Source organism: Haliotis cracherodii, unplaced genomic scaffold (assembly GCF_022045235.1).
Source record: "Haliotis cracherodii isolate W230 unplaced genomic scaffold, xgHalCrac1.p SCAF_1, whole genome shotgun sequence".
NCBI classification, from domain to species: Eukaryota; Metazoa; Mollusca; class Gastropoda; order Lepetellida; family Haliotidae; genus Haliotis; species Haliotis cracherodii.
Window position 1 is genome coordinate 51,360,448 of NW_027266264.1, and position 26,028 is coordinate 51,386,475.

A 26,028-nucleotide genomic window follows, 5' to 3' on the forward strand; every position below is an offset into this window, starting at 1 on the left:
TACCATGTACACAACAATATCTGCTGTTTTGCCTTTGCACGTGCTGCACAGTACAGCAATGAATACCATGTACACAACAATATCTGCTGTTTTGCCTTTGCACGTGCTGCACAGTACAGCAATGAATACCATGTACACAACAATATCTGCTGTTTTGCCATTGCACGTGCTGCACAGTACAGCATTGAATACCATGTACACAACACTATCTGCTGTTTTGCCATTGCACGTGCTGCACAGTACAGCAATGAATACCATGTACACAACACTATCTGCTGTTTTGCCTTTGCACGTGCTGCACAGTACAGCATTGAATACCATGTACACAACAATATCTGCTGTTTTGCCATTGCACGTGCTGCACAGTACAGCAATGAATACCATGTACACAACACTATCTGCTGTTTTGCCATTGCACGTGCTACACAGTACAGCAATGAATACCATGTACACAACACTATCTGCTGTTTTGCCATTGCACGTGCTACACAGCACAGCAATGAATACCATGTACACAACACTATCTGCTGTTTTGCCATTGCACATGCTACACAACAGTACGGGCAATGATAGCACAAGAGGGGTCATCCCATGATAATAATAATGGCAATCATGTCTCATTGTTCTTATTTGGAGCCAACCGGCCTGCCGGTGGTCAGACTTGGTGACTTGCTTGATAGCTTGTCAGTGTATTTTACCCAGTGGCATCAACCTGATCATAAAGAGGCCTCTGTCTTATAGCTGGAATATAGCTGAGTGTGGCATTAAACAACAAACAAGCATATACAAGATATACAAACTTTCAAGAACCCATCAACATGAACCATCAATTCCTCACTTACATCATGCAGTGTTTTGTTACAAATATTAGATAACCACATTTTGGTAGAAATTACTCATCCTCACAACTTTCCACTAGTTAGTGATGTGAAACAGTGGCCATACTGAACCCTGGATATAGCTCACCTCAGACAGTGTATCGAAACAAATTCATTTAAGACATATTCAATGTTCTAAAGGTAGTATGAATGTCGAGAGGTCCTTGTTTTTGCCTTTATGCCTGAAGTAAAAAGATTTGGTAAATCCCAGATTCCAATACTATTGGAACAAGTCTCAAGAACCCCAGGACCTCTCTTAATTTCAAACACTAATATGTTTTTAATGACAAATAATCTTGTTACTGTAGACACAAGTACCAAGGAGACATGGTTGGAGATTCACAAGCTACCACGGGATGCTTGGCTACGGGAACTTGAGGCTATCCAGGCACAGATTGCCCCCAAACAGAATCCACAGGTACAGTACACCCTGATGGTGGACAAAGCCTTCATTTAAGTCTCTGTCAAAATCTCTTTTCATGAAGTGTAATAGCTTTGGGGTAACATATACTAAAACTATGCTTTGGGCAAGTGGTTAATGGTATTGAGAGTGATTTTTTTCCAAATGATGAAAGTTCGAAAAAGGAAATCTCATGACCTGTGAACAGGCTAGAGTGTATTTTTGCCTAATGCTCATTTGCATATGAGACTGATGGTTATGCTGGAGGCATAGCTTGAAGATTAACTAAGGCCCTGAAAAGTAGGGCTTTTGATGATAATGATATTTGATACAAAATATTCATATCATTGTCAAAAGAAATTTGACATGTTTTGCATGCTGTTATAGACATATTGACCAAGCCATCTACAAGTCTACATGGTGATGAAATCCCCTTCAAACATTTCTGAAAGCCTTCAGGATACATTTAATGTTAGCCAACCATGTTCAATATACAGATGGTGTATTGGGCTAGTGTTAATGACTATCCTTGGCATGACCTTATATTCACAAGGCTTATTTAGGCTATTACCATGCACAGTGATAAAGTCCTTTACATGAAGATCATCATGCACAACTCTTTCATTACTTTCATTCAGTAATTTGGATGTTTATGTTTATGAAACTTGACTCACTTGTTATTATTATACTAGATGTGGGCGGTCGGGTAGCCTAGTGGTTAAAGCGTTCGCTCGTCACGCTGAAGACCCGGGTTCGATTCCCGACATGGGTACAATGTGTGAAGCCCATTTCTGGTGTCCCCCCGCCGTGATATTGCTGGAATATTGCTAAAAGCGGCGTAAAACCATACTCACTCACTCACTATACTAGATGTGGAAGACTGCTGAATTTGAATGAATGAAAGATGGTTTACAGAGTTATGTCCCTTGTATACTATCCCTGAAATTGAAATAAATATTTTTATCAAGACGCACGGGACATTTTAATCACAATGAATTCTGAACATCCCTGATATAATGCTGATTAGTTATTAGTTATTATTATCAATACATTTACAAAAAACAAGTTTGTTTGCTTCATATTACTGGCACTGTACGGTACTAAGAAATGACATATTGTCAGTTTAAACATGCTCAATGGTTTCAGTCTCCTCATCATGTAGCTGTTGATGAAAATAAGATAAGGATGAAAAAAGAGAGTGACATTTTATTGTTCTTACTGTATGCTGTAAAAATGGCTCCTTTATCTCAGCACTCACCTAAATAGTAATATATAGGTACACTGTTTAACAAAGGAAATTTCTACACATCCAAAATATCTTTAACACAAGCTGATTGGTTTGGGGAGTAGATGAGTGCCTAATATCTTTCCAGATTTGATTTTTACGTTAGATGTTTGTTTAAATAGCCTTTTGAGTGACGTTTTTTTCTTTTTGTTGTTACATCAAAACAAGAGTTCATCCTGAGTTATGGTCAGTGTTTTCAAAGTCATCCAAGAAATTATTCCTTCAAGCTAGGTAGTTAGAATATCTGGACGGATAGACTTTAAATTTTACAGGAGGAATCATCTGGTGAGGCCCAGAATACTGAAAGTCATGGTACTGAAGGGGAGACAACTCAGGTAGGCAGTGACCCTGGTAGTTGAGTGAGCTTCTCTGTGTGGCTGGTGTAGTGGACCTGTGTAGTGGTCCTGTACAGCATATCTATTGACTATGCAGACTAACATGGTGGATTGTACATGTCGTGGTTATAAGGTGTTTTCTCACGGGAAAGTTGAATAAATGCATACTGTTTTGTGATTTTGTAACCAATGACTTTTTAACATATGATATTCTGTAATTGATATGTATAAAATATATAAGTTCAACAAGACACTTTAAAATATAGGGATAATATGATTCTTTTTTTGTGAATCTCAGAATTGTTTCTACAAGTTGGCAGCTTGATAAACTTAGCTGAAATAAAGCTTTCATGGAAAAAGTGAGTTCACACATGCATTTTGTACTTATAATTTAAGCCCCATGGTGATTCTATGCTGTTCATATGGGGGAATTAAATGAATTGATAGCGTGTTATCCGGTTCCAGACATTTGCTCACTGGTTTGATCCAGACTTGATTACTTACAGGCCATCGGCTACAAGCTGGTACATTGAGTGTGATGTTAAACAACAAGCAACATTCTCTTTACCTTGCATTTCTCTACCATGCCATAAATTACAAAGTATATGATGCAGATAACTGTTACTTTTACATAAAATGAGCGACATATTTGTCTTATCTGAATCATTGGCAATACAGTAAGGTTGTTGGAGAGACAGACCAAGGAGAGATGCTTCCAGTCAGATAGACATAGTTGGTCTCCTTGACCCTTGAGAATACATTAGGAAATGAATCCAGCTAGAAAGTCGAGAATGTTTTTGCAAGTCTAGTTTGTTTAAGCTCTTGGCATTGTCCTGGACTCCTTTTGGATTTTATTTTTTATTGTGTAGATATACATTTTTGAAATAGATAACTTTTTTTTCTTTGAGTGGCATTTAGAAGTTGGAGTGATGAAGTAAGACAAGTTCTATGGATGAACAACTTCTTTATTACAATTAGTGCAACGTTTCGGTGTAGATCCTAACACCTTTATCAAGCAAGTAAAGGTGCTCGATAAAGGTGTTAGGATGTACACCGAAACGTCGCACTAATTGTAATAAAGAAGTTGTTCATCCATAGAACTCGTCTTACTTCAGATAACTTTTTTTCTGAGACTAAATGTTTGTCTGAGATAGACACACAATGTCATCATTGCCTGCTTTATTATGGAAATTTAATCAAATGTTTAAGGTAATGACATTGTCTTTATATACTTTCAAGTCTGAAAATATTGTTTTGTTTTGGATCAGTATGGGAAAAATAAGACAGTGAAAAAAGCAAGTATTTATTTTCATTGACCAAGTTTAGTTTAGTATCCTTTCATTTTTCATGAAGCCATTTTCATGGCTAACCTTTTTCTTACATTATTATATATCTGGTAGATCAAATTTCATATGTAGATCCAGAGTTTTTGCTTAGCAAATATATACAAAGAAATAATATCATTTGACTGTGTGCCTCTTTTATTCGTTGACGTCATACTTATGTCTATTTATCAAACATCACTTTCTTTCTGATGCTTGCTAAGATGATATAGTCAGATAGCACACTGAGTGTTTTTGCATTGCTTTACCATAGAGATTAGAGTCATGTGCATCTCAAACAATCAAACATGTGAATGTAATAATATTGACAATTGTTTCTTCAATTTTAGTGTTCAAATCAGTGTATTCCCAAATTCTATTAAAATGAGATCTTTGTTCTTGGAACTGCTAAACAAAGATCTGAGGACATCACATTATGAGTCTTCCATAGCCAGTGGAAAGTAGAGCCATGCAATCTAGGACATCTATTAGACATTCCACAATGTTCTATTGTTCAGTTTTCAAAGTTTAAATCAAGAGCTTTGTCAAAATATTTTTCAACAATTAGTCTGGAAAGAAAGTTGCCAGTTTAAAACTAGTGCTGTACAGCTTAAAAAAGAGCTGCTTTCTGATTGGCTAATGTTGACATCTTGTTAGGCATTTCATTGGTTGGTCAAATTTCGTGAAATGTCGTTCAGATGTGACCTGTAATGCGATGTCCTCAGATCGTTGTTAAGGGTAGCGGGAACTACAGTCTGAATTTAATTTAGGATTAGTATTTTCAATAGTGGTGTTCTGATTATTTTTAGATTTAACTTAGTATTATATCTGGATTTCTATTGTGCATACTAGATAGTTTAGATCTGATCTTAGTCTCAATATGTAGTTGCTACAACATAGTAAAGTCACCAGGGAATGGAGATTGAAAATTACGAGAGCACACTGATTCAGTGACCCAGTGTAGTAATTGTGTTGCGCTATGATCATTCCAACGCTCATGGAATTTGGCACTGTCGAAAATTACTTGTTATTATCATCATCATTATTATTACATAGTAACCAATGGTTGCAATGATTGTTGTATGACCTATTGTGATGGTCAGTTTAGACTCTATACACATCATGGCAGATACTTCCAACACTCATACCAAGGATGATATGAATAATTTCTCAACTATTTGTTTTCAAGCTAAGTAAGCAGGTACATGAGAAATCTCGCTCTAGCAGTGCATCATCGGGAAAATCATCAGCATCATCTGTAAGATATATGTTTATTTTGACATTACAGTATTTATTTTGTTTTGCATGACAATGTCGGTATTTCTGAATCTCATTTGTTTGAGTGAGTGAGTGAGTGGGGTTTAACACAGCTTTTAACAGTATTCCAGTTATATCACGGTGTGTCAGCTTAATGTGGGAGGAAAGCCCGAAGTGATGCAGGTCTTAGACGTTTACCACTTCACGAGCACGGGTATGGTGCTGACAAACCTAGAAACAGGATTCGAACCCACAATCATAGGTTTCTGGCGTGTCCAAGGGACGCTACTCTGCACAGCAAATCGCGGCACCTTAGACGACTGGGCCACCCGTGTCCCCTTATTTGTTTAAAACAGATCGTGTCTCCAGACAGAGTTATAGTTGCTTCAGTTGACATCATTCCACAGTCTTTTATTAGCTGCATCACATCTAGTCATTAACAAATACCTTTTTTAGAATACACGTTTAGAAAAATGTGTAGTACTAGTTAGAATAAGCACTAGTTGTTCTGTTTCATTGTTCTAGTTGAGTACATACCAACTCATCATTTATGTGAATTTAAATAGTATTGTAAATGTGAATAATATCTTACCCGGTATATGAAATATGTTTGTTCCTTAAGTGATAAAAAATTGACAATTCCTATAAATAAGATGGATTTTAAAAGATATTTTTTTCTTTTCAATTGTATAAAAAATATCTGCTTTCTTCTTTTAGGATAGACAGAGAAAGAAAAAAGTAAGACATAAATTTCTGTTGACTTTAGTTTTACTTTTTGGTAAGAGGTTGAATATTTTTATTCTTGTTTTATGTCAAATACGTACTTGGAAATGGTTTGGGATGATGTCTTGATAACTTGATGGGACCTTCATCTTGAAGGTGCATGATCAGAGTGTACTTGGAACTATTTTACAGATCACTGTCATATAAATGGAATATTGCTCATTGCATCATTAATCAAAAATGAAACACATTGACTTGTACCTAGCTGTTTTGTGGTCCATTCCAGTCTTATCTATTTTTAGCTGATAGCCCTTTTAGGATTGCTCTTTTATTATACACTCCTCCCCACCCCACCCACCCCCTCAAAAAAAATAAATAAATAAAATTAAAATAAACTAAAATAAATAATACAAAACAGAAACAAACAAAAACAACAACAAACAAACAGGGTAAACCATGTCATATTTTAGTATTAATTACCAAATAGAACTCAAATTTTGATTTACTTAAACTACCGGTATCTGATCATGTGCCTTCAGAATCTGTGGCTGAATGGTACATGTTTGGTAGAGGTTGAAATAAATGTCTTCTTTCGGTTTCTATTTCTGATTTCCTTTCTTAGAAGTTGATTTACTTTGGATGCAGTTGTAGTTGTAGTTGTGATAAGTTCTTTCATGCAGTTGTGTTACATTTTGACAATGTGTTATTTTAGCTGGATGGTTAAAATGCTGGTACAAAAAAGTGGAATCTTTCATTCAGTAATGAAAAGACTATTATTATTATTTGATGCAGTGCTTCAATTAAGGGACCATGAGGTTTGCTGCCATAGACATTGACCCTTTGGATCCTAAATCTTCCATTTTAACATGAGCATTATAACAAGGACCCTCATGGTTAAAGTGGAACACTTTGGTGACCGAGGATCTCCAGTAACAGTGACAGGTACTACCTTTCAAATTTCAGCGCTCAGGCTCCAGGAAGGGGCGTGGCAAAGTAAGATGAAACACTAGCTGCCCAATGTGATTCTGCTATTCAGCTGCTAGTAACAGTCATAATTACTGCTCACATAGGCTCTAGTGCCTTGATATTGCATGCACATGTAGAAAGCAGCATGCATGTATAGAGTTGCATGCATACATTGAGAATTGCATGCATGTATGCACCCGTCTTGAGAACAGGGATAACTAAAACTATTTTCATTTCAGGAGTTTTAATTTAGACAATGCATGGAGTTTGCTTATTAGATGTTGACCATTTCTTGTTTCATGTCCTATAGTAATGTTGTTAATGATTATATTTCTGTCTTTGTTCTTGCAGATGCTTTACTTCTTAGGGTTTTACGCTAGGCTTGCTATAGTGCATGACATAGTGAAGGGGTATGGGGTAATTTTTGTACAATGAGTAGTCCCTATGGGAATTAAGATTACGACTGGTCCCCTGGAACCTATTACTGTTGTATAAGGCAACCAAATGGATCTGGTGGTCAGACTGTGTCATCATACCCTGATGTCATGGATGTTGCTCATAATATCAATCACCAGATTGTCAGATCTATTATTTACAGGTCGCCGTCATATAGCTAGAATATTGCCGAGTGTGGCATATAAAAAATGAAATAGCATCAACAAAAAATGTGTAAATAAGCTTGTGCAGGTTATATTCCCTGTTTCATCAAGTAACACCAGCATCTCTATTTTTTTAACTTATTCTGCTTCTAGTTTAGAAAACACATTATTATGCTTATGACATTTTAAGATAACAAATTAAATAATTTTCTATGACACTAATAATATGTTTATTTTTATCTATTATTGCAATAGCTGAAGATGTGTCCTTTAAGATGACAAAAACTTTCATTTATTTATGACTGTTATTGACTGTTTGCCAAATAACCCCTGAACCCAAACCCATCTCTTAACACCTACAGGATTCTGGGACAGAATGATTATTTATTACCACATGTTTGTTGTAAGTGTGAACCAAAATGAGGATTGGATGGTCACTATATATATTACTTGGCTGATAGCAGTCTGTAAAATAAGCACCTGCCCAGTAGAACTGTAGGGACTTTTCTCTGTTGTTCTATCTGGTGAGGTTTAATATTGTTATTCAGCTGTCAAATATGAGAGTTCGAATAGGGAATGTACTGTAACTTTTGTGGTGCTTGTTAAGATTAATAGTGGGACGATACACTGATGCTTTGGTGGATCGCAATTTTTTTACTTCTCGATACAAGTATCGATTACAATTGCACACTAAGAAAAAGTATTGATTCTTACCTTAAAGGTATTTTTCAATAAATGTTGCACCAAACTCTAATTACATGTGAAAATGTAAATATTTTCATCCATTGTGCCATACTTGACATTGCCAACTGTAAATTGTTAGTGTGCCAGGTATTTGGCCATATGTCTATGAAAAAGCATCTTCCCGAGGCAAGAGAACTGACTGTAAAAGTCCAGTTTCCACCCTTGCCAAACTAGGCTAGAATTCCTGATCTCGATCGTAGCGCCACCAGTGGTTATTGCGAGTTATGTCCCTTCTATGCCTCTCCTATGTACCAATCAGATGCCACCTCTCGTGTTACTTGCATTTGCTTCAAACAAAATGACAGGGCCCAGTCAAGACAATCTGATCCATAATCAAGATCTGTGTTGTGATAAAACGGTTCTTACAACACAAAGTGCATCAAATCACGTGAGCACCTTGATTAAAAACATGAAAAGATTAGGAAAGTATCTGTTGACAACGTGTTGGTGGTGCACATGCTTTGCAAATCCTGCATGACAGTTTATGAACTGGATTTTTTATTTCGTTGCGTGATTTTGATTGGACTATGCAAAGACTAGTTAGTCCAGCCAAAATGTAACTCCATAATACCAGCCTAGTTCAGCAAGGGTGGAAACTGGACTTTTAAAGTCAGTTAACTCGCTTGCCTCGGGAAGATGATGAAAAAGATGACTTACGCACCACCGATAAGAGCACATGCAAGTTTCGTTATAAGATCGCCAGCAAAGTTTCGTGATACGTATCGAATCACACAGTTGGTGTATCATCCCAGCCCGAGTTAAGATCCCTTGTCTCACGGGTAATTCGAGTACTCGGGTCAGGTAGGTCATGAGAAGGACCCGGGTACCCACAGGACTACCTGGACCCATGGTTAGTCACACGATATTCTGTTCAATGATAAAAATTAACTAGAACTCCATGGTTACACTAGAAGACAATAATGGTTTCACTTCTTTCTGACTATGCACCCATTCCTTCAGACTTTCATGTGTTTGAATAAAGATGAACCTTCCGTGAACCTCAGTGTATGCATGACCAGATGGTTTAGTTTACACGTGTATATCTGAATACATTTTGCCAGGGCTAAGGTCAAACTAGTCCCAATCAGACATTTTGTACCTATCTCTTGAGACCTACAGTAGGTACCCAGGTAGGGTCGGGTAATAGAGGGTCAGTACCTGGCTAGGGTTGGGTTATAGGGGATGGGAACCCGGATAGTAAATTTGGACTTGTCCCAACCCTACTGGTATGTACATCAGCATTCACTCACTGAATCCTGGAAGAAAGTTCAGTGAAGCACTGCTTGAAATGTTCATTCATTAGATCCAGACACTAGTGAGTATTTGTGTACAGTCTCGAATCCTGGTTCCAGGGAGCTTCTAGCATCAGTGTACAGGTGTAAAATATCACAATTGTTATCCTTCCAGGATCGAAGTGGTTCCCCCAAGCCTTCCACTCCACCCCTCATGACTGGTAACCCTGGAGACAAGGCGTCATACAAGTTCACCGCACCCAACATGGTGCTCAAAGTTAAACCACCTACACCACTCGCAGGTTAGACACAAATTTGTATAAGTTTGGTATAGTTTTTTAAATGAATAGTGCCATTTGTCATATCTTTGTTCTAAGAGACGGATTACTTATAACAGGGGGGACACGCCCGAGGAAATCAGGGGAGAGTCATCAAAAAGCTTGACCATCTCCCTGGGAGAGTGAAAATTAAATGACAATTAGTTCTTTTTGATAGTTGACATTATTTTATCATGGTTGTAGCAAAGTTTATTTTCTTAATGAGAAAAATATTCTATGGTGTGAGGGTCATTGGTGAAAAGGACGAAAATTGGGATGGCGCTGGAGAAAATGGGAAAAAACATTTGAGGGGGTCAGAAATAATATAAAATCTCTACACAAACAAGCCTATCTCCCCCAAGGTCATTCTCCTCTTTTTAAAAAAAGATTAATACTTTGTCATTGATGCTTTATTTCATAATTTAATTTTTTAATTTAAATCTTGCCCTTAAGAAATCTAAAATACGCATATCCTCAAAATTGTCTGACCTAGGGGGCATTTGACCTGGGTGGAATGGGACGGGATGAATAGGACTAGACCCATGGACTTATGGGTTCGAATCCCGGTTCACCCTGATTATGTGTCTATGTTTTAAGTACCTAAACATTGCTTGTGGGTTTCATCAAAGTTGTGAATGTCTAAAACTGGCATCACTTCAGGTTTTCCTCCCACATCAAGCTGACACACTGTGATTTAACTGATATAATTCCCTTAAGGCCAACCAACTTCAACTGTTGTCTTCCACAGCTAACACCTCATCTTCCATATACTCTGCATGTCAGAAGATTGACTCAGGGGAGGTAATCGGTACCGGACAGAGCCACCTCCTCACTGCCAACCATCTAGAGGGTCGAGACACAATGTTTGACCACCTGCATGGAAACCTACTGAAATATCTCCCTAAAGATAAAACTGAGGCGGAGATAGTTATGTGAGCCTTTTGTAGTTCAGATAACGTACCGAATGAAACAGTTTCTTATACTTCAGATTCATCATGTAAACAACCTGTGAAGATGCGGGGTAGAATAGGTCTTCAGCAACCCTTGCTTGCCGTAAAAGGTGACCATGCTTGTCGTAAGAGGCGACTAACGGGATCGGTGGTCAGGCTGTCTGACTTGGCTGATGCATGTCATCGTATCCCAGTTGCGTGGATCGATGCTCCTGATGCCAATTACTGGATTGTCTGGTCCAGACTTGATTATATACAGACCTCCGTCATATAGCTGGAATATTCCTGAGTGCAATGTTAAACAACAAACAAACATCATGTAAACTTTGGCCTGAAAACTGACTATTATATCCATGTAATTATCTTATTTTACTCAGGCCATAACTTATTATTTCATGTGTTTGAAACAACATTGTGGCGAACAAATATTTTAAGTAATGAAAAATACCAAATTTTAGTCCAATTAGTTTCACTGCGTTGATGTTAGATACATTTGAACTTTAACATATGGCTGAGTATGGTATAGTAACATATGGCATTTAGTATCCAAAACAACAGAGTCCTGTTTCACACAGTGGGGTAGCCTAGTGGTCATGCGTTCGCTTATCACACCTAAAGACAGGTTCAATTAACTACAGACAATATTTAAAGCCCATTTCTTGTGTCGCGGCCACCACATTGCTAAAATATTTCTAAAAGCAATGGAAAACACAAATCACTCACTCACTATAATATATCTTAACCTGGACTTATGCTATTGCTACTTTGTGTTTCTGGACCCAGTTTAATAGTATTATGTACACCCTGGAAATGTAATCTTGATTCAGAATCCATAGCTAAATGTCCATGAAGGATTTGAACCAGTCCAAATATATCTGTATTTAACTCTGTTTGATAACACCTGGGTAATATATGGAGAATTCTTCTTTGGTTTTCAAGAGCGCCAACTTTCCATTTCCTGGGTGCAGGAAGGATGGTGCCTCAAGGCTTGGAGCTGCCCTCTCAAGCAGGTACCGGCATATTGGCTGAGTAGCAGTAGTGGTCATACTGTGTTTAGTTGTAGGGTATCATTTAGGACCATCATATGAAGAAGCACCTAAATACATGTCTTTAGTTGAATACAAGAATGTAATTTGTAATTTGGTGACTTGAATAATGACATCTTTATTTGTTCACTTTCTTCATGATGTTTTTTTAGTTGAGGAATAATTTAAAAAATCATAATTTCTGTATTTCTTTCTTGTACTTTTTGTAATATAGAACTGAGATCCCCCTATTCTAGACTAAGAAATACAGACTGTTTGAATGACACTTGCTGTAATGTCTGGACATGTTCTTTGCAGGGCTACCGACCACTGTTGCTGTGTGGTGGACTGGGGGCTCCCATGTCATGCACTACTCTCTGCTCAAGACAGCCAAAGGTAAGTGCACAAGCCACCCCACAAGCCAGCTATACACATTCATGTGTGCTTGTTAGGAGAAGTGCTATAAAGCTAATACTGTATTCAACGTAATAAGCGCCCCGCTCTAATAAGCACCCACGGTGATATTAGCTAAAATATCGGCTAGTGAACAATCCCAATTAGCACCCCTTCCTATTGATCAATGTACACAAGACTTATTTATTTGTGTAAAATGCGCACGCATGTGCTATATGCACCCTTAATTATGGGCAATTATATTCTGGAAAATTATATATGTCGTATATAAACATTTCAGGCTGTCAGCATAAACCACAAAATTTATCTTTCAACTCTCACTAAAATAATATTCTAATAAGAGTCCCCTATTTCTAATTTTGAGAGCGCCCTGGGCGCTTATTACATCGAATAGGGTATGTTGATAAGTATCAGTTTCCAAACTTTCAGAAGTTTTGAAATGATCTGGTACAAAATGAAGTGCATTGTTTATACTATATGTCATTGAGTTTGTGGACACAGTGCATCGATACATCATGGCTTAAGAGTACTGTCTATTTAACAATTAAAACAGTTTGGCATATTAGGGTTATTTTCTACACCTTCGTGTCGATGCCATCAGTGTGGGGATTGTGGGTAAGACGATAGGTCCCCAGGAACCTAAGCTTGTTTTAAGAGATGAATAAATGGATCAGATGGTCATGCTCAGTGGTTGGTTGATTGTGTGTCATTGTATCCCAGTTGCGTGGATTGATGATCTACATGTCAATCACTGGATTGTCTGGTCCTGACTTAATTATTTACAAACCACTGTCATAAAGCTGGAATATTCCTGATTGCAGTGTTAAACAACAAGGAAACAAAATTAAGAATTGACAACATGTTTGAGATGCTACTGAAAGATGTTTCCTGGCTACTGGAAGTTGTCCATCAGAGTGCTGTGTTAGGTCATCCGTATTAATATAGGAGTTTCTCATCTCATCCTGCTTCAGAGGGAGTGCCTGGACAGTGCCTTTGCTTGAGAAGCAGCTGATAGTTGTCTGTTGTATAAGATGGGTATCAGTGAATTCGTTACATTTTTCAGATTTTGAGCACAAGCCTGATGTAGTATGGCCGTTCAGCTGCAGGATCCGCTGCACCACCGTGTCCTCTTGTACAGTCCTCCTGGCGGTCGGCCTGGAGGACGGCACTGTCGTCCTCTGGGACAGATACCTGGGTAAAACTTGCCACAGTGAAACGTTGTTACCTTCAAGTGCTTTTACCGTCATATATGTCAAGTTGAGCATTGTTCTGTATGAAAGTTTAAAACATTTTAGATTCATTTTTCTATATGACATTACAGCAAAGTACCAATACTGTAATAGTCTTTTTTTTAAAGCTGTGTAACAAAGTAATGGTGTAAGAGTTGTCAAAGATTCGCTCCTTTAAGCTCAACAAAATGTTCATTGACACTACATATTTTTGCAAACATAGTTCTAGGGTGTATGGTTATAATGTTAAACTATTTCAACTAAATTATCCCTCATTCTTCATTAGACTTTACATTTCTTTTTGCCAATCATTGTCTTACTGGAATGTCACCATCAGCATTGTGTATCACTGTACTGTGGCACTGGAATGTTGCTCGGGCTACAAACAAGCTAATCTGGATTCTGTTCCACAAAGCGATCTCAGCACTAAGGTGATCCTAACTCCCATACTTTATACATAGGCTTAAGATTATCCTAACACTAAGATCGCTTTGTGGAACAGGGCCCTGATCCAGATTTATTTGTTTACATACTGCTGTGATATAGCTGTAATATTATTGACTGCACTGTAAAGAAACACTCGCTCCTATTCTCCATATAACCCTACACCTTTGACACAGAAACCAATGTTTGTCTAGGTATAAACAAAGGGGTGATCCGTATTTGTCAAGATGTGCCCATTGAGAGGTTGAAGTTCCTGGATCCAAGTATTTCACAACCGACCAGTCAGGGTTATCCCCCTTACAGGAAGAAGAGCGACATCTGTCTGCTGATCCAGGGTCGGAATGGGGCAGAGTATATCTACAACACAGAGGATGGACCACAGACAAGGCCTATCTGCCTTACAGGAGTGTGAGTAGTGGATTGTTCATCAGCTTGGTCAAAAGAGAACGTGCAAGAAACAGATGTTTCATATGTTATGCACAATTTCCTTTTAGGGATGAAATAATTATATATACCCAACTTGAAGGTAGACTGATTATAAAAAAAATATAATAAGTAGGGCTGGGACGAGTCCAAATTTACTACCCGGTTACCCAAGCACCTATTACCCGACCCTACCCCGGTACCCGCTGTAGGTCTCAATAGATGGGTACAAAATGTCTGATTGTGACTAGTTTTACCATATCCCTGGCAAAATGCACTTAGATACACATTTAGAATGATCTGGTCATGCATACACTGAAGTTGACCCATTATTATCTTTATTAAAACATATGAATATCGGAAGAAAGTGTGCATAGTCAGAAAGAAATGTGAACATTAGTGACTTGTAGTGTAACCATGGAGTTCTTAATTTTTGTCATTGAACAATATAACGTGACTAACCACAGGTCCAGCTAGTCCTGCAGGTACCCGGGTCCTATACTATACCGAGTACCCGAGTTGCCTGTCTCAGAAAGAAAGGTAACGTCATACATTGATGTTTGGCTACAGTAGAAGCCTTATCTGAGTATGGAACTGACATAAATGACAGCTGTTCCTGCAATGGAAATATTAAATATCAATGGTTTGAGGGATATTGTTATGGCAAGAACTTTAATGTTGGGCGAATTTTATTTCCCCGTTGTTTCTCTTATACTTCAGGCCTGACAAGGATGAGGAGAAGGAGACTATTCTTGACACGATGCCTGATGTACCGGAACTGGTCAGACATATTTCGTTATGAGATAAAAGTATCCTGCAGAAGTTCTCTTTGAAAAACATGTCTTATCTGTTTTTCCTAAAAACTGTAGTGATGTCCCTATAATTCTGATGCCCATTTGGAGGGGACATGGGCTGCCTTGAGGGTCAGGGGATCACTTATCATTGTGAGTGAGTGAGTGAGTGAGTGAGAGTGAGTGAATGAGTGAGAGAGTGTGGTTTTAAGTTCCAGCAATATCCCTGCAGCGTACACCAGAAATTAGATTCACACATTGTACCCATGAGGGGAAAATGAAGCCGGGTCTTTGGCTTGACGAGTGAACGCTTTAACCACTAGGCGGCCCGACCACCTCTGGGTTACAATAGGTCCCCAATGCGGATCTCAAGAGGCAACCTAATGGATCAGGTTCAGGTAATCAGGTTCTGTGACTTTGTTGAGGATCTACATTCACACCATTTATAATCCTTTGTCTGTCAGCATGAAACCTATGCTTTTATTTTGTGGTGATAACTACAACTAGGATCCCTTCTCTGTATCTCACTACTTTCCAGTGAATTTAAGTGGGGTCTGGGTTCCCTGAGGTTTGTTGCTGCAGTATTTGAATCTAGGGATGCCAGAATTTCTCTAACTTTTCTAACACTGGGGTTATGACAAGGACCCATCGACTCTTTTGCTCATTTTCAAACACAATTTATCACAGTTGTTCTTACTGTTGACATCTTCCCCGACAGCTCTTGGTGGCGCAACAGAACGGCTCCCTCTTGCTGAAGGATGTTGTCACTGGATCCAACCTGTGTCAGATGACCTTGCCCTCCACACACCAGCTGACCAACCCATGGGAACCTGTTCTTGCTTTTGGTTCAGGAGGGCAACTGTTGTATGTCAAAGGTCAGTTTGGGCTAATGAAATGTGTAATCTGAGGGACTGGAACTGGAAGTATGTGTTTTGATGTGTTTATGGTGTCATTCACAGTAATGCAGTGATATAATGTCATACCGCAAGACAAGGCTGCCTAACTGGTACCATTATTCTGTATTGTGATACATTATTTTTCTTTGTGGGAAAAATAAATGCTTTTTGCTGTTTAAAGCTCAGGTAACATGTATATGTCTTTACTTGGAAGAAGGTTTTTGTCTCTTTACCATGTTTACAAAAGGTTTGCAGTGGGGCGAGACTACTTATAACTTGTACCATACTTTTGATCAATTATTATTTCAGAAGTTAGTTCCATTAGTTTTGTATGATTTTTGTATCTGTATCCAGCCATTTTTTGTATTTGAAGGATTATCTTGTATTACTTTGTATCGCCCACACAGATCTGCTCAAAGCTGATCTAAGCCATCATGTTTGTAGCAAATGACAGAAAAAATTCCCACTTCCCATACCTCAGAATCCAATTCTGAAAAATGTCACAATGTTTTTCCCAATTTGCCTGCCATGGGCATTTTGCTAAATAGATAAATCCCTGCCTATCTATACTAAAAGTGTTTGACATGTAGTGTCTGGGGTTGTAAGGGTAGTGTCATTTTCATCATGTTACTCAAGCCTGAACTATCCTTCAGTCAGGATCCACTTGTAGATTTGGTACAACATTTAGTACATAGGGAGCATGATTATACTGTCCACTTTCTCCACACACATGACGGAACCCTTTGTTTGTCCAGGTACAAAGATAGATACGGAAGAAGTATCTGAGGTGGATGAGGAGACTGAGATGGAGGAGACTCCTCCAGTCAGCATGTCGTCTCTGTTCATCTTCCAGCTGCGTTCCTTCCCCTCCCTCGACCCCTACTGGAAGCGGGAACGCGAGGCCGTCTCATACCTGGTCCACACCACCCTGGAGCAGAGGCTGGATGCCCTCATGAAGGAGAGGTGAGTGAGTGAGTGAGTGAGTGGGTGAGTGGGTGAGTGAGTGAGTGGGTGAGTGAGTGAATGAGTGGTCCACACCACCCTGGAGCAGAGGCAGGACACACTCATGAAGGAGAGGTGAGTGAGTGAGTGAGTGGTTGGTCCATACCACCCTGGAGCAGAGGCTGGACGCCTCATGAAGGAGAGGTGAGTGAGTGAGTGAGTGAGTGTGTGAGTGAGTGAGTAAGTGGTCCACACCACCCTTGAGCAGAGGCTGGACACCTCATGAAGGAGAGGTGAGTGGGTGAGTGAGTGAGTGTGTGAGTGAGTGAGTAAGTGGTCCACACCACCCTTGAGCAGAGGCTGGACACCCTCATGAAGGAGAGGTGAGTGAGTGAGTGTGTGAGTGAGTGAGTGAGTGGTCCACACCACCCTGGAGCAGAGGCTGGACGCCCTCATGAAGGAGAGGTGAGTGAGTGAGTGAGTGAGTGGCTGGTCCACACCACCCTGGAGCAGAGGCTGGACGCCTTCATGAAGGAGAGGTGAGTGAGTGAGTGAGTGAGTGGTTGGTCCACACCACGCTGGAGCAGAGGCTGGACGCCTTCATGAAGGAGAGGTGAGTGAGTGAGCGAGTGAGTGAGTGAGTGAGTGGGTGGGTGGGTGAGTGAGTGAGTGAGTGTGTGAGTGAGTGGTCCACACCACCCTGGAGCAGAGGCTGGACGCCCTCATGAAGGAGAGGTGAGTGAGTGAGTGAGTGAGTGGTTGGTCCACACCACGCTGGAGCAGAGGCTGGACGCCTTCATGAAGGAGAGGTGAGTGAGTGAGTGAGTGAGTGGTCCACACCACCCTGGAGCAGAGGCTGGACGCCCTCATGAAGGAGAGGTGAGTGAGTGAGTGAGTGAGTGGGTGGGTGGGTGTTTGGTGTGTGAGTGAGTGAGTGAGTGGCTGGTCCACACCACCCTGGAGCAGAGGCTGGACGCACTTGTGAAAGAGGTGAGTGAATGAGTGAGTGAGTCAGTGTGGGTGGTTGAGTGGGTGGATGGGTGGTTGGGTTGAGTGAGTGAGTGAGTGTGTGGGTGGGTGGGTGTTTGGTGGGTGAGTGAGTGAGTGAGTGTGTGAGTGAGTGGCTGGTCCACACCACCCTGAAGCAGAGGCTGGAGGCACTTGTGAAGGAGAGGTGAGTGAGTGAGTGTGTAGACTGAGTGGGTAGAGTGAGTGGGTGGGTGACCGAGAAAAGGTATGGCCTTAACACGTATATAAAGTTGACCATCTGACAAAAAGTCACAGACCATTGCAAGAATTGATGGGTGAATAATATACTGTTTTGGAATGGAAATATTGGCTTCAAGACATGCAGGTAAATCACTGATCCCTGTGTCTCCAGACTGGCCCAGCAGGGTCTGCGTAAGACGAGGATGCAGACGCGGTGGGGGATGTTGCGGCAGGAGCTGGATCTCATACAGCAGTCTCGGGATGTGTCCAAGAGGAGGGCGCTGTCCAGGGTACCGCTGGTAGGTGCAACTTCCTAACTTGAATCATTTAGTTGTATTAAACATTTCCCCTGGTAAATTATATAGTTACATGAACCATTTACCTAGGTAAATAACTGAGCTGTATTGACCATTTACCCTTGAAAATAAAAAATGTTACATTGTGGACTTACCATTTGATATCCTCTGTGGGGATGGGGGTGGGAATTATTAATGTTTAAATAATTTGCTAAATGGATGATGTCTTGAGGCAGTGACCTCAAAATATTCTCTTTTCAAAAAAGATTCCATAACTCCCAAGAATATTAAATGGTCCGTCCCTTACAATAATCTACAAAGTATACTTTCATTGTGATGATACTGTATTCGCCGTAATATGCTACCCGGGTGACTTATGGAAACTATTCAAAAAGATTTAAATTTGAGATTGAGAAGTAGTGAACATATTTCAAATGTTGATGAAACAGTGATTTTGACACAAACGGTTGTATCTAGGTCAATGACTTGGACTCAAGAGAAATGTAATTATGACAATGGCAAAAGTCAATAAGTCAAATAAACAAAAATGAACCATAACATCAAATCAATGCAATACAGTTTGTGATTGGATGAATATAAACAATCTGGCCAACAAAATGTTGCGATAAGAAAAGAGCTTGACTAAGTCAATAAACCTTGAGAAAGCATTTCTCTATGGTACACAAAGTATGATGCAAAGACATGCACTGCCCAGAATTTCAGTAATGAAGTTTGATGTCTGTGCATTGTCTTGTAATATACTGTAACTGATACTGTCAACAGGACTAATCCTTACTACTTACTTTTTAATTACGAAATTATGAAACATGTGATTCCTTGATAGCATTTCTGTCGGTCAAAAGTCCAGCTTCTTAAACAAACCAAACCTGGAGACCGATGTCCATCTGAAACTCTGTGAAACTGAAAAGTTTTCAATAGCAGTAATATGGCGAATATGGTATGTAGAATGGTTCCTATAGTGGCCATTATGGTAGATGTTTTGGTAAAGATTTAGGTTTGGAAGAGTGACATCATTATAGTCATAGTTCTAACTTAGTTCCATGTTGTTTGGGCTATATATATATATGTACATTTAACAGATTTAGTGGAGATATCAGGCTTTCACTCAAAACAGTTAGGACTGAGAGCTTGAAGTAATTCTAGAGCTATGTTCATAAAAACAACATTGATGAGTCTCTGATCTGTAGCTACTATTATTTTGAAATACTGGTAGGTTTTATTGGTAATAGAAACAGACTATCCTTTAGTTTCTGGTAACAGCTAAAATGCTCTATTTTCTTTGAGATGAAATGTATTTTTTTACAGCTTAACATGATAGTACTTTGTATTTCAGCGATAACTCTAGCTACCATCAGTCAGTGGTAAATCTAACCTGGTAGTCTGTAGTGCTTTAAGCTGTATCCATAGCCCAGGAAACACACTGCAGGAGAACATTACTTGTCATTAAATCTACATTCTATTATGATAATACCCAACACCAAACCTTTGTTTTGAGTCCGGTTCATTGGATGAAAGTAGATGTCCAATCAAATCATGTGTTTCATGATTGAATAAGCAGCGATATCACTCGACTGAACTTGACTCGACTTTTGTGTGCTCTCTCACATACAACCAGGAGATCTTGTAACAAAAAGATGAACGTCTTTTCCAGATAAAAGTTAATTTATAAGTCTTCTGATTTGATTATTCATATGGAGGGCTAACTTGGACGAAGATGCAAGTTAGAATGTTTAGAACGAGGCATTTGGATTTGTTGTTAATTTCAAGGTTATGACTGAAAGTCAATGCTGAGGTAGTGATTACAGATATTGAGATTGCAATCTCATTTAAATCAGACCTTAGTTCTTGCTACCGCTAAACAAAGATCTGAGGACATCCCAGTAGAGGTCACGTCAAAACGACCTTTCATCCGACCAATCAGAGCATCGCTTACCAGATCATGAAAGTGACAGTCGGAATGTGATTTCTGATCATGCATGCTCGAAAACTTTAACACAGGGTGTTCGGAACAATAGTTACGGGTTAAACGATTGAATCCATATGATCTTGTCCATCTATAAGCGATTCCAAAATGTTCTTTTGTTCGGGTTTCAAATTTTTAATCGAAAATTTGGCAACATATGTTTCGAAGCGTTGTCGCCAATTTGAAAATAGTGCCGTAAAGCACGAGAAAGCTGCCTTCTGATTGGTCATTCCATTGGTCAGTCAAAGTTTGCGCAAGGTCGGTCTGACCTGACCCGTAATGGGATGTCTTCAGATCTTTGTTTCGCGGTAGCTAGAACTAAGATCTGATTTTAATGAGATTGTTGAGATTGTGACATTTCTTCCCAAACCAAGCTGGTGGTAAACAGGTCCAGGGTATATATCATAATAGAAGGAAGATGCTGGATAATCGCGGATGAGCACTTGTATGCATTAAGGAAATCTTAATGGTTGATATATTCAACGTATTTGGAAACTTGTCGTTTAGACATTTTGGTTCAGTAACACCAGGATATTCCAGCATAAAGCCTGTGTAATTTGGTTATAGATTTGCATCAACTTGTCCTCCCTGCACTGTGTTTCTGTTCCTCCTCTCCTCAGTACATCTATATGGGGATGCTTCTCAACCAAATACTCCTTATGCCAAGCTTTTGGGGATGTAACAGTTCTCAGCAGTATTGGCGTTTTGCAACACTTTATGCATGACACAAATATTGTATTGTAGGGTAAAGAATTGATACAAAACAAGACATGTTTGTAATGTTATTGAACATTGTTAAATGAGATTAAATGCCGGACATTTTTGTGGCACTGTGCATGGCTACTTTTCATGATCATAGTGATAAGTTTTTTTGTTCTCAGTTCCAAATTTGAAAAATGATATATGTTGGTTCCAATTTAATTTCCTGAAATCAAATCCTCACTAGCACCTGTAAGTCGGAAAACATGTAAAGCGTATCCCCAACTTACAGCACATAGGAATATTACAGCCCATATATTTATACTCCTCTGCTAACAAATATTCCATTTTTTGTAAATGTTGTCCGTAATATATTTATGAAATATAGTTTAGATGTTGTAAAACTCTGTGTTTCTTGTATGCTCTGATGCTAGCTTCTTTATGTGTAGTATCCTATATGCATAAGTTTGTCTTTGTAGAAGTTTATCTGTCAAACGTCTTACCTAATTCATGGTCTAATGCATGGTAACTGTTCATCAATAGCCACAATGGATATGACATGCCAGGTGCCGTTCTGGGTCTGAAAGATTTGCCTCCTCCTTCAAACATATCATGTGGACCCCAGTGACAAAAAAATTATCAAAATATTTATTATTGTAATCAAGCTGGAGGTTCCAATTACAGAAAGGTGAACCCCATTCTTAAAAAATCTGGGATCCCTCCCTCTACTTGCTGTAGTGATTGAGTGAGTGAGTGAGTTTGATTTTACACCGCTTTTAGCAATATTCCAGCAATATCACGGCAGGGGACACCAGAAATGGGCTTCACACATTGTACCCATGTCAGGAATCGAACCCGGGTCTTCGGCGTGACGAGCGAACGCTTTAACCACTAGGCTACCCGACCGCCCCTCCACTTGCTGTAACTACTGGGTGTCAAGCAAGCAGCATGTCAATTTAAGTTATATGTTTGATTGCAAAGTTTGACCATACAAACATTAACTATAAGATAATTTTATTTTATAAATTGTCAGACAATCAATCCAGGTTTATGTGGTGACATCTCTTTTCTCTATTTTTATGATTTTGAAAATTTCTGCTGCACTGGTTTCAGGAGTTTCTTTCACTTCCTGAAACAAAATGATTGCTTTCATCTGGCCAGTGCCCGAGATCCAAGCCTAACATTGCTTGTATCGTATTGCAGATTTATCAGGCCTGTAGTTACATGCACTATAGTGTATTGTTTCAACTCTTAGAGGTGTTTATATATTTCTTGGTGAAGGTGCAGTCACATTAAAATCACATCTTCTCCTCCATTCTGATGCCACTCTGTGCTGCCCTCCAGTCAGGTGATCTTTGTAATCAGCCAATCAGCTGCGAGGCTTCTAAATTCTCAGTAAGATCGAGTGAAGATTTCAGAGCAGCAATATCTTATTTATGTATCTTGAAAACAAACATAAATGGGCAGTTCCAAATGGAAATAATAAAGGCCATGCTTTCATATTGTTCTGTATACATGTAGTATATATATACCCTGTCATGTCTGAGCATCATGGCATTTAAACCCCAAAAGGACTACAATGTAAGGAATATTTGCTTCAAAATTTCGAAATCAGGGTGGTACAGAAACGAAGCTGAACTGTTTCAGAAAATTGGTTCAAGAACCCACCCATTCTTTGTTTTGATTGGGTGGCATCATATCTTCATTCAGGTATTACAGAGAAAAAGATCTGATTTGAATGAGATTTGGTGGAGGTGCTAGTTTTGGAGTTCATTAACTAAAGATCTCAGTTATCAGTTACTGGATCAAGATGAAAGTAGGTGATGTCATTAAAGTAAACTTTTGTATATTGTCTACTATTCTATTGTTGAAGACTTAATACCACAGGTCACTTCAACAATAAAATTTACTTTTGTATGTTTGAAGTGAAATATCTTGATTTGTAACTGAGATACCCAGTTTGTTAAGTATGTGCACACAAGACCTTGACGACTTGTTGTCTGCAGTAAGGCCATGCTTTAGTTTTTAACTTGCTTTATGGACATTTGTTGAAATGAAAATTTAAAAAAGGTTCATACTTTGCTCTTTTTTTATCCTGCTGATAAGCTGAAAGCATAGAACATCCAAAAAGAAAAAAATCTAAACAAAAACCAAAAGAAGTTGAGACATAAAACATTGGAGTCAAAATAAAGTGTGCTGTTGTTCCTGAAATTGATTGAATGCATAGATGCACAACAGTAGTCACACTAGATTCGTCAGGTTTGCATGGCTCAAGGCAACAGCTGTGTTGCAGGCTCTCCTCCCACATTAAACCAGCTATATTTTTTTATACCAGCGGACCTGTAGTGGAGGAGAAACAAAACTGAAATTGAAATGAATTGCTCCCCCCACCTACTGACAGATATTTTCCTGTAAAACATCTGTAAAGCAAGTGAAAACAAATGTGTCCCAAGTGATTTTGTGAGATCTACTGTGTCAGCTCGTGTGTGACTTGATATTTGTTTTCCTTTACAGAGTGCATCTACCTACAAATCCTCAACTTCCATCCTTCTCATATGAAACAGAAGACCTCTTGTAAAGGAGGGCCAGAAATCACACCCAACTATCGTTAGAGAACACGGTGTGCTATGTAAAGATAAGAACCAGACTATCACATCACAGAGAAGGAAATGATCTTATTATCCTGCCAGGGCCTGGTTCCACAAAAGTTATCTTAGTACTAAGATGATTCTAACTCCCATATTGTAAGATTGCCTTACACCAGTTCTAGTAGGGCTTAAGATGATTCTAACTCCCATATTTTAACACAGACTTATGGCAGACATTGTGCTAAGATCATTTTGTGAAAAGGGCTTCTAGTAAATGAAAGTCTGAAAGAAGTTAGGCCTCTCCGGAGCCCTGTTCCATAAAAAGAATGTAGTTCTCTGGCTGCCGCAACTCCCATCCATCCTGATTTTATGCCCATGCTGTGATATTGATGAAAAATATTCCAAATAATATCTTTGTTGTAAAATGTTTATTTGCATTATATAAACTTTTATATTATTTATTTGACAGAATATTCTTGAGCGTTGATAGCTTATATCACTCGCTGTACATTAAAGGTTAAACAGTGGTATTAGCCTAGAATGATGTTTTTGTACATTCATGTCAGTTATGATGATAAATATGAGAAAGACTATTTCTTCTATTTGTCAATTCTTTCTGGGGCCTTGTATTTTTATTAGTTTACTTTGTTTGTATGTTTATTTGTTTGTTTGTTTGTTGTTTAACACCGCACTCAGCAATATTCCAGCCATATGATGACAGTCAGTAAATAATCTAGTCTGGGACAGACAATCCAGTGATTGAGACTTTGAGCATTCTCAGCTCCCTGGGGAATATACAAAGGCCTTTCTTCCTGACAATACATCTGCAGGGAATATATCAAGATTCAGAGTCTCCCATTCTTTCTGCACACAAGTAAGATTGTGTGAGTGACTGAGCACCTTCCTGAGGCAAGGGAGTTAACTGGCTATAAAAGTCCTGGACTAAAGTCAGTTAACTCCCTTTCCTTGGGAATATGGTTGCTGATTCTGGTCTCAGATGGAAATCACTTTCATGTTGGAAGTCTCCTGTGATGTCATTCCATTGATCTAACAGGTTAAATCTCATAAGCTGGGATGTTCAACATCCCAGAGATTTTGTTTTTAAAGACACAACAATATTATAGTGTATCCTGGACAATAGATATCATACTCTCATTAACGGTACAGTTCTTAAAATATTTATTGCTGGGATCCGAACCCTTACACATCACATGACATTAAGCTAATGATTCTCAACTTGCTAACACTTTGCCCCTGGGGCCTTATGGACAGTGGGAAAATATTTTGAAGTCATACTTTGGAATGTTATGAATTATTTCGGTCCATGTGTGATAAAAAGAATAATTTTCTTCTACAGTTGATATATGTAATAACATCTGAATGATTCAAACAAATACACAATGCCATCTACTTTTGGAAAGCAATAGCTGAGAGCATGTTGAACAACTTTTTATCGTCAGTGAACTCCCTTTCCTGGGAAGATGAATCCTCTCTGAGGGACAAACACTCCAGCTCAAGGCAGTTGGCCCTTGTGTCTGTGATCTATTAATATCACTAGTGTTAGAAATGCACCATCCTGTATATGTTTAGACATACTGAATAGTACATTTATGACCCTTGTGTGATCTTAATAGATCCAGAAATATTTAAACAGTGTCATAGCCAGTGCTCTGGACAAATGCAGGCAGCTGGTGCGATGTATTCCGGTGACTGTTTTACAAAACAAATCGGTATATACATATTCAGCATTATCAAGTATGTTAAGAAAGAGATGGGTAGAATAGCTCTTCAGCGACCCATGCTTGCCATGAAAGGCGACTATGCTTGTCATAAGATTTGGTTGGTTTTGTGTTTTATGCTGCACTCAGCAATATTCCAGCTATATGACAGCGGTCGGTAAATAATCGAGTCTACCCAATCAGGATCGATGACATGTATCATGAGGCAACTAACGGGATGGAATGGTCATGATGTCAATCACTGGATTGTCTGGTCCAGATTCGATAATTTACAGACCGCCGTCTTAAGCTGGAATATTGCTGAGTGCGGCATTAAACAACAAACAAACAAGTCGGTATAA

At 39.0% G+C, this 26,028-nt stretch overlaps 1 protein-coding gene across 6 annotated transcripts in view; it reads left to right on the plus strand.

The window, feature by feature from the left end:
- The window catches only part of LOC139465296 (WD repeat-containing protein 93-like), a 31,237-nt gene extending 6,717 nt beyond the window's left edge, over positions 1–24,520 (plus strand). Inside the window, exons 5-21 of one of the 6 annotated variants that reach the window (XM_071246998.1) lie at positions 1,187–1,296; positions 2,836–2,898; positions 5,410–5,478; positions 6,195–6,215; positions 7,164–7,193; positions 9,917–10,043; positions 10,807–10,990; positions 11,948–12,018; positions 12,352–12,429; positions 13,511–13,642; positions 14,315–14,528; positions 15,264–15,324; positions 16,053–16,209; positions 16,986–17,193; positions 18,554–18,680; positions 20,032–20,059; positions 23,875–24,520. In XM_071246998.1, coding sequence (XP_071103099.1) covers positions 1,187–1,296; positions 2,836–2,898; positions 5,410–5,478; positions 6,195–6,215; positions 7,164–7,193; positions 9,917–10,043; positions 10,807–10,990; positions 11,948–12,018; positions 12,352–12,429; positions 13,511–13,642; positions 14,315–14,528; positions 15,264–15,324; positions 16,053–16,209; positions 16,986–17,193; positions 18,554–18,680; positions 20,032–20,037 — 1,658 coding nt within the window. In that variant the 3' untranslated portion in view covers positions 20,038–20,059; positions 23,875–24,520. Of the gene's footprint in view, positions 1–1,186; positions 1,297–2,835; positions 2,899–4,166; positions 4,194–5,409; positions 5,479–6,194; positions 6,216–7,163; positions 7,194–9,916; positions 10,044–10,806; positions 10,991–11,947; positions 12,019–12,351; positions 12,430–13,510; positions 13,643–14,314; positions 14,529–15,263; positions 15,325–16,052; positions 16,210–16,985; positions 17,194–18,553; positions 18,681–20,031; positions 20,060–23,874 lie in introns of all 6 variants that reach the window. The other 5 variants (XM_071247008.1, XM_071246981.1, XM_071247017.1 and 2 more) reach the window with 5 other exon arrangements.
- Positions 24,521–26,028: the final 1,508 nt, after the last annotated feature.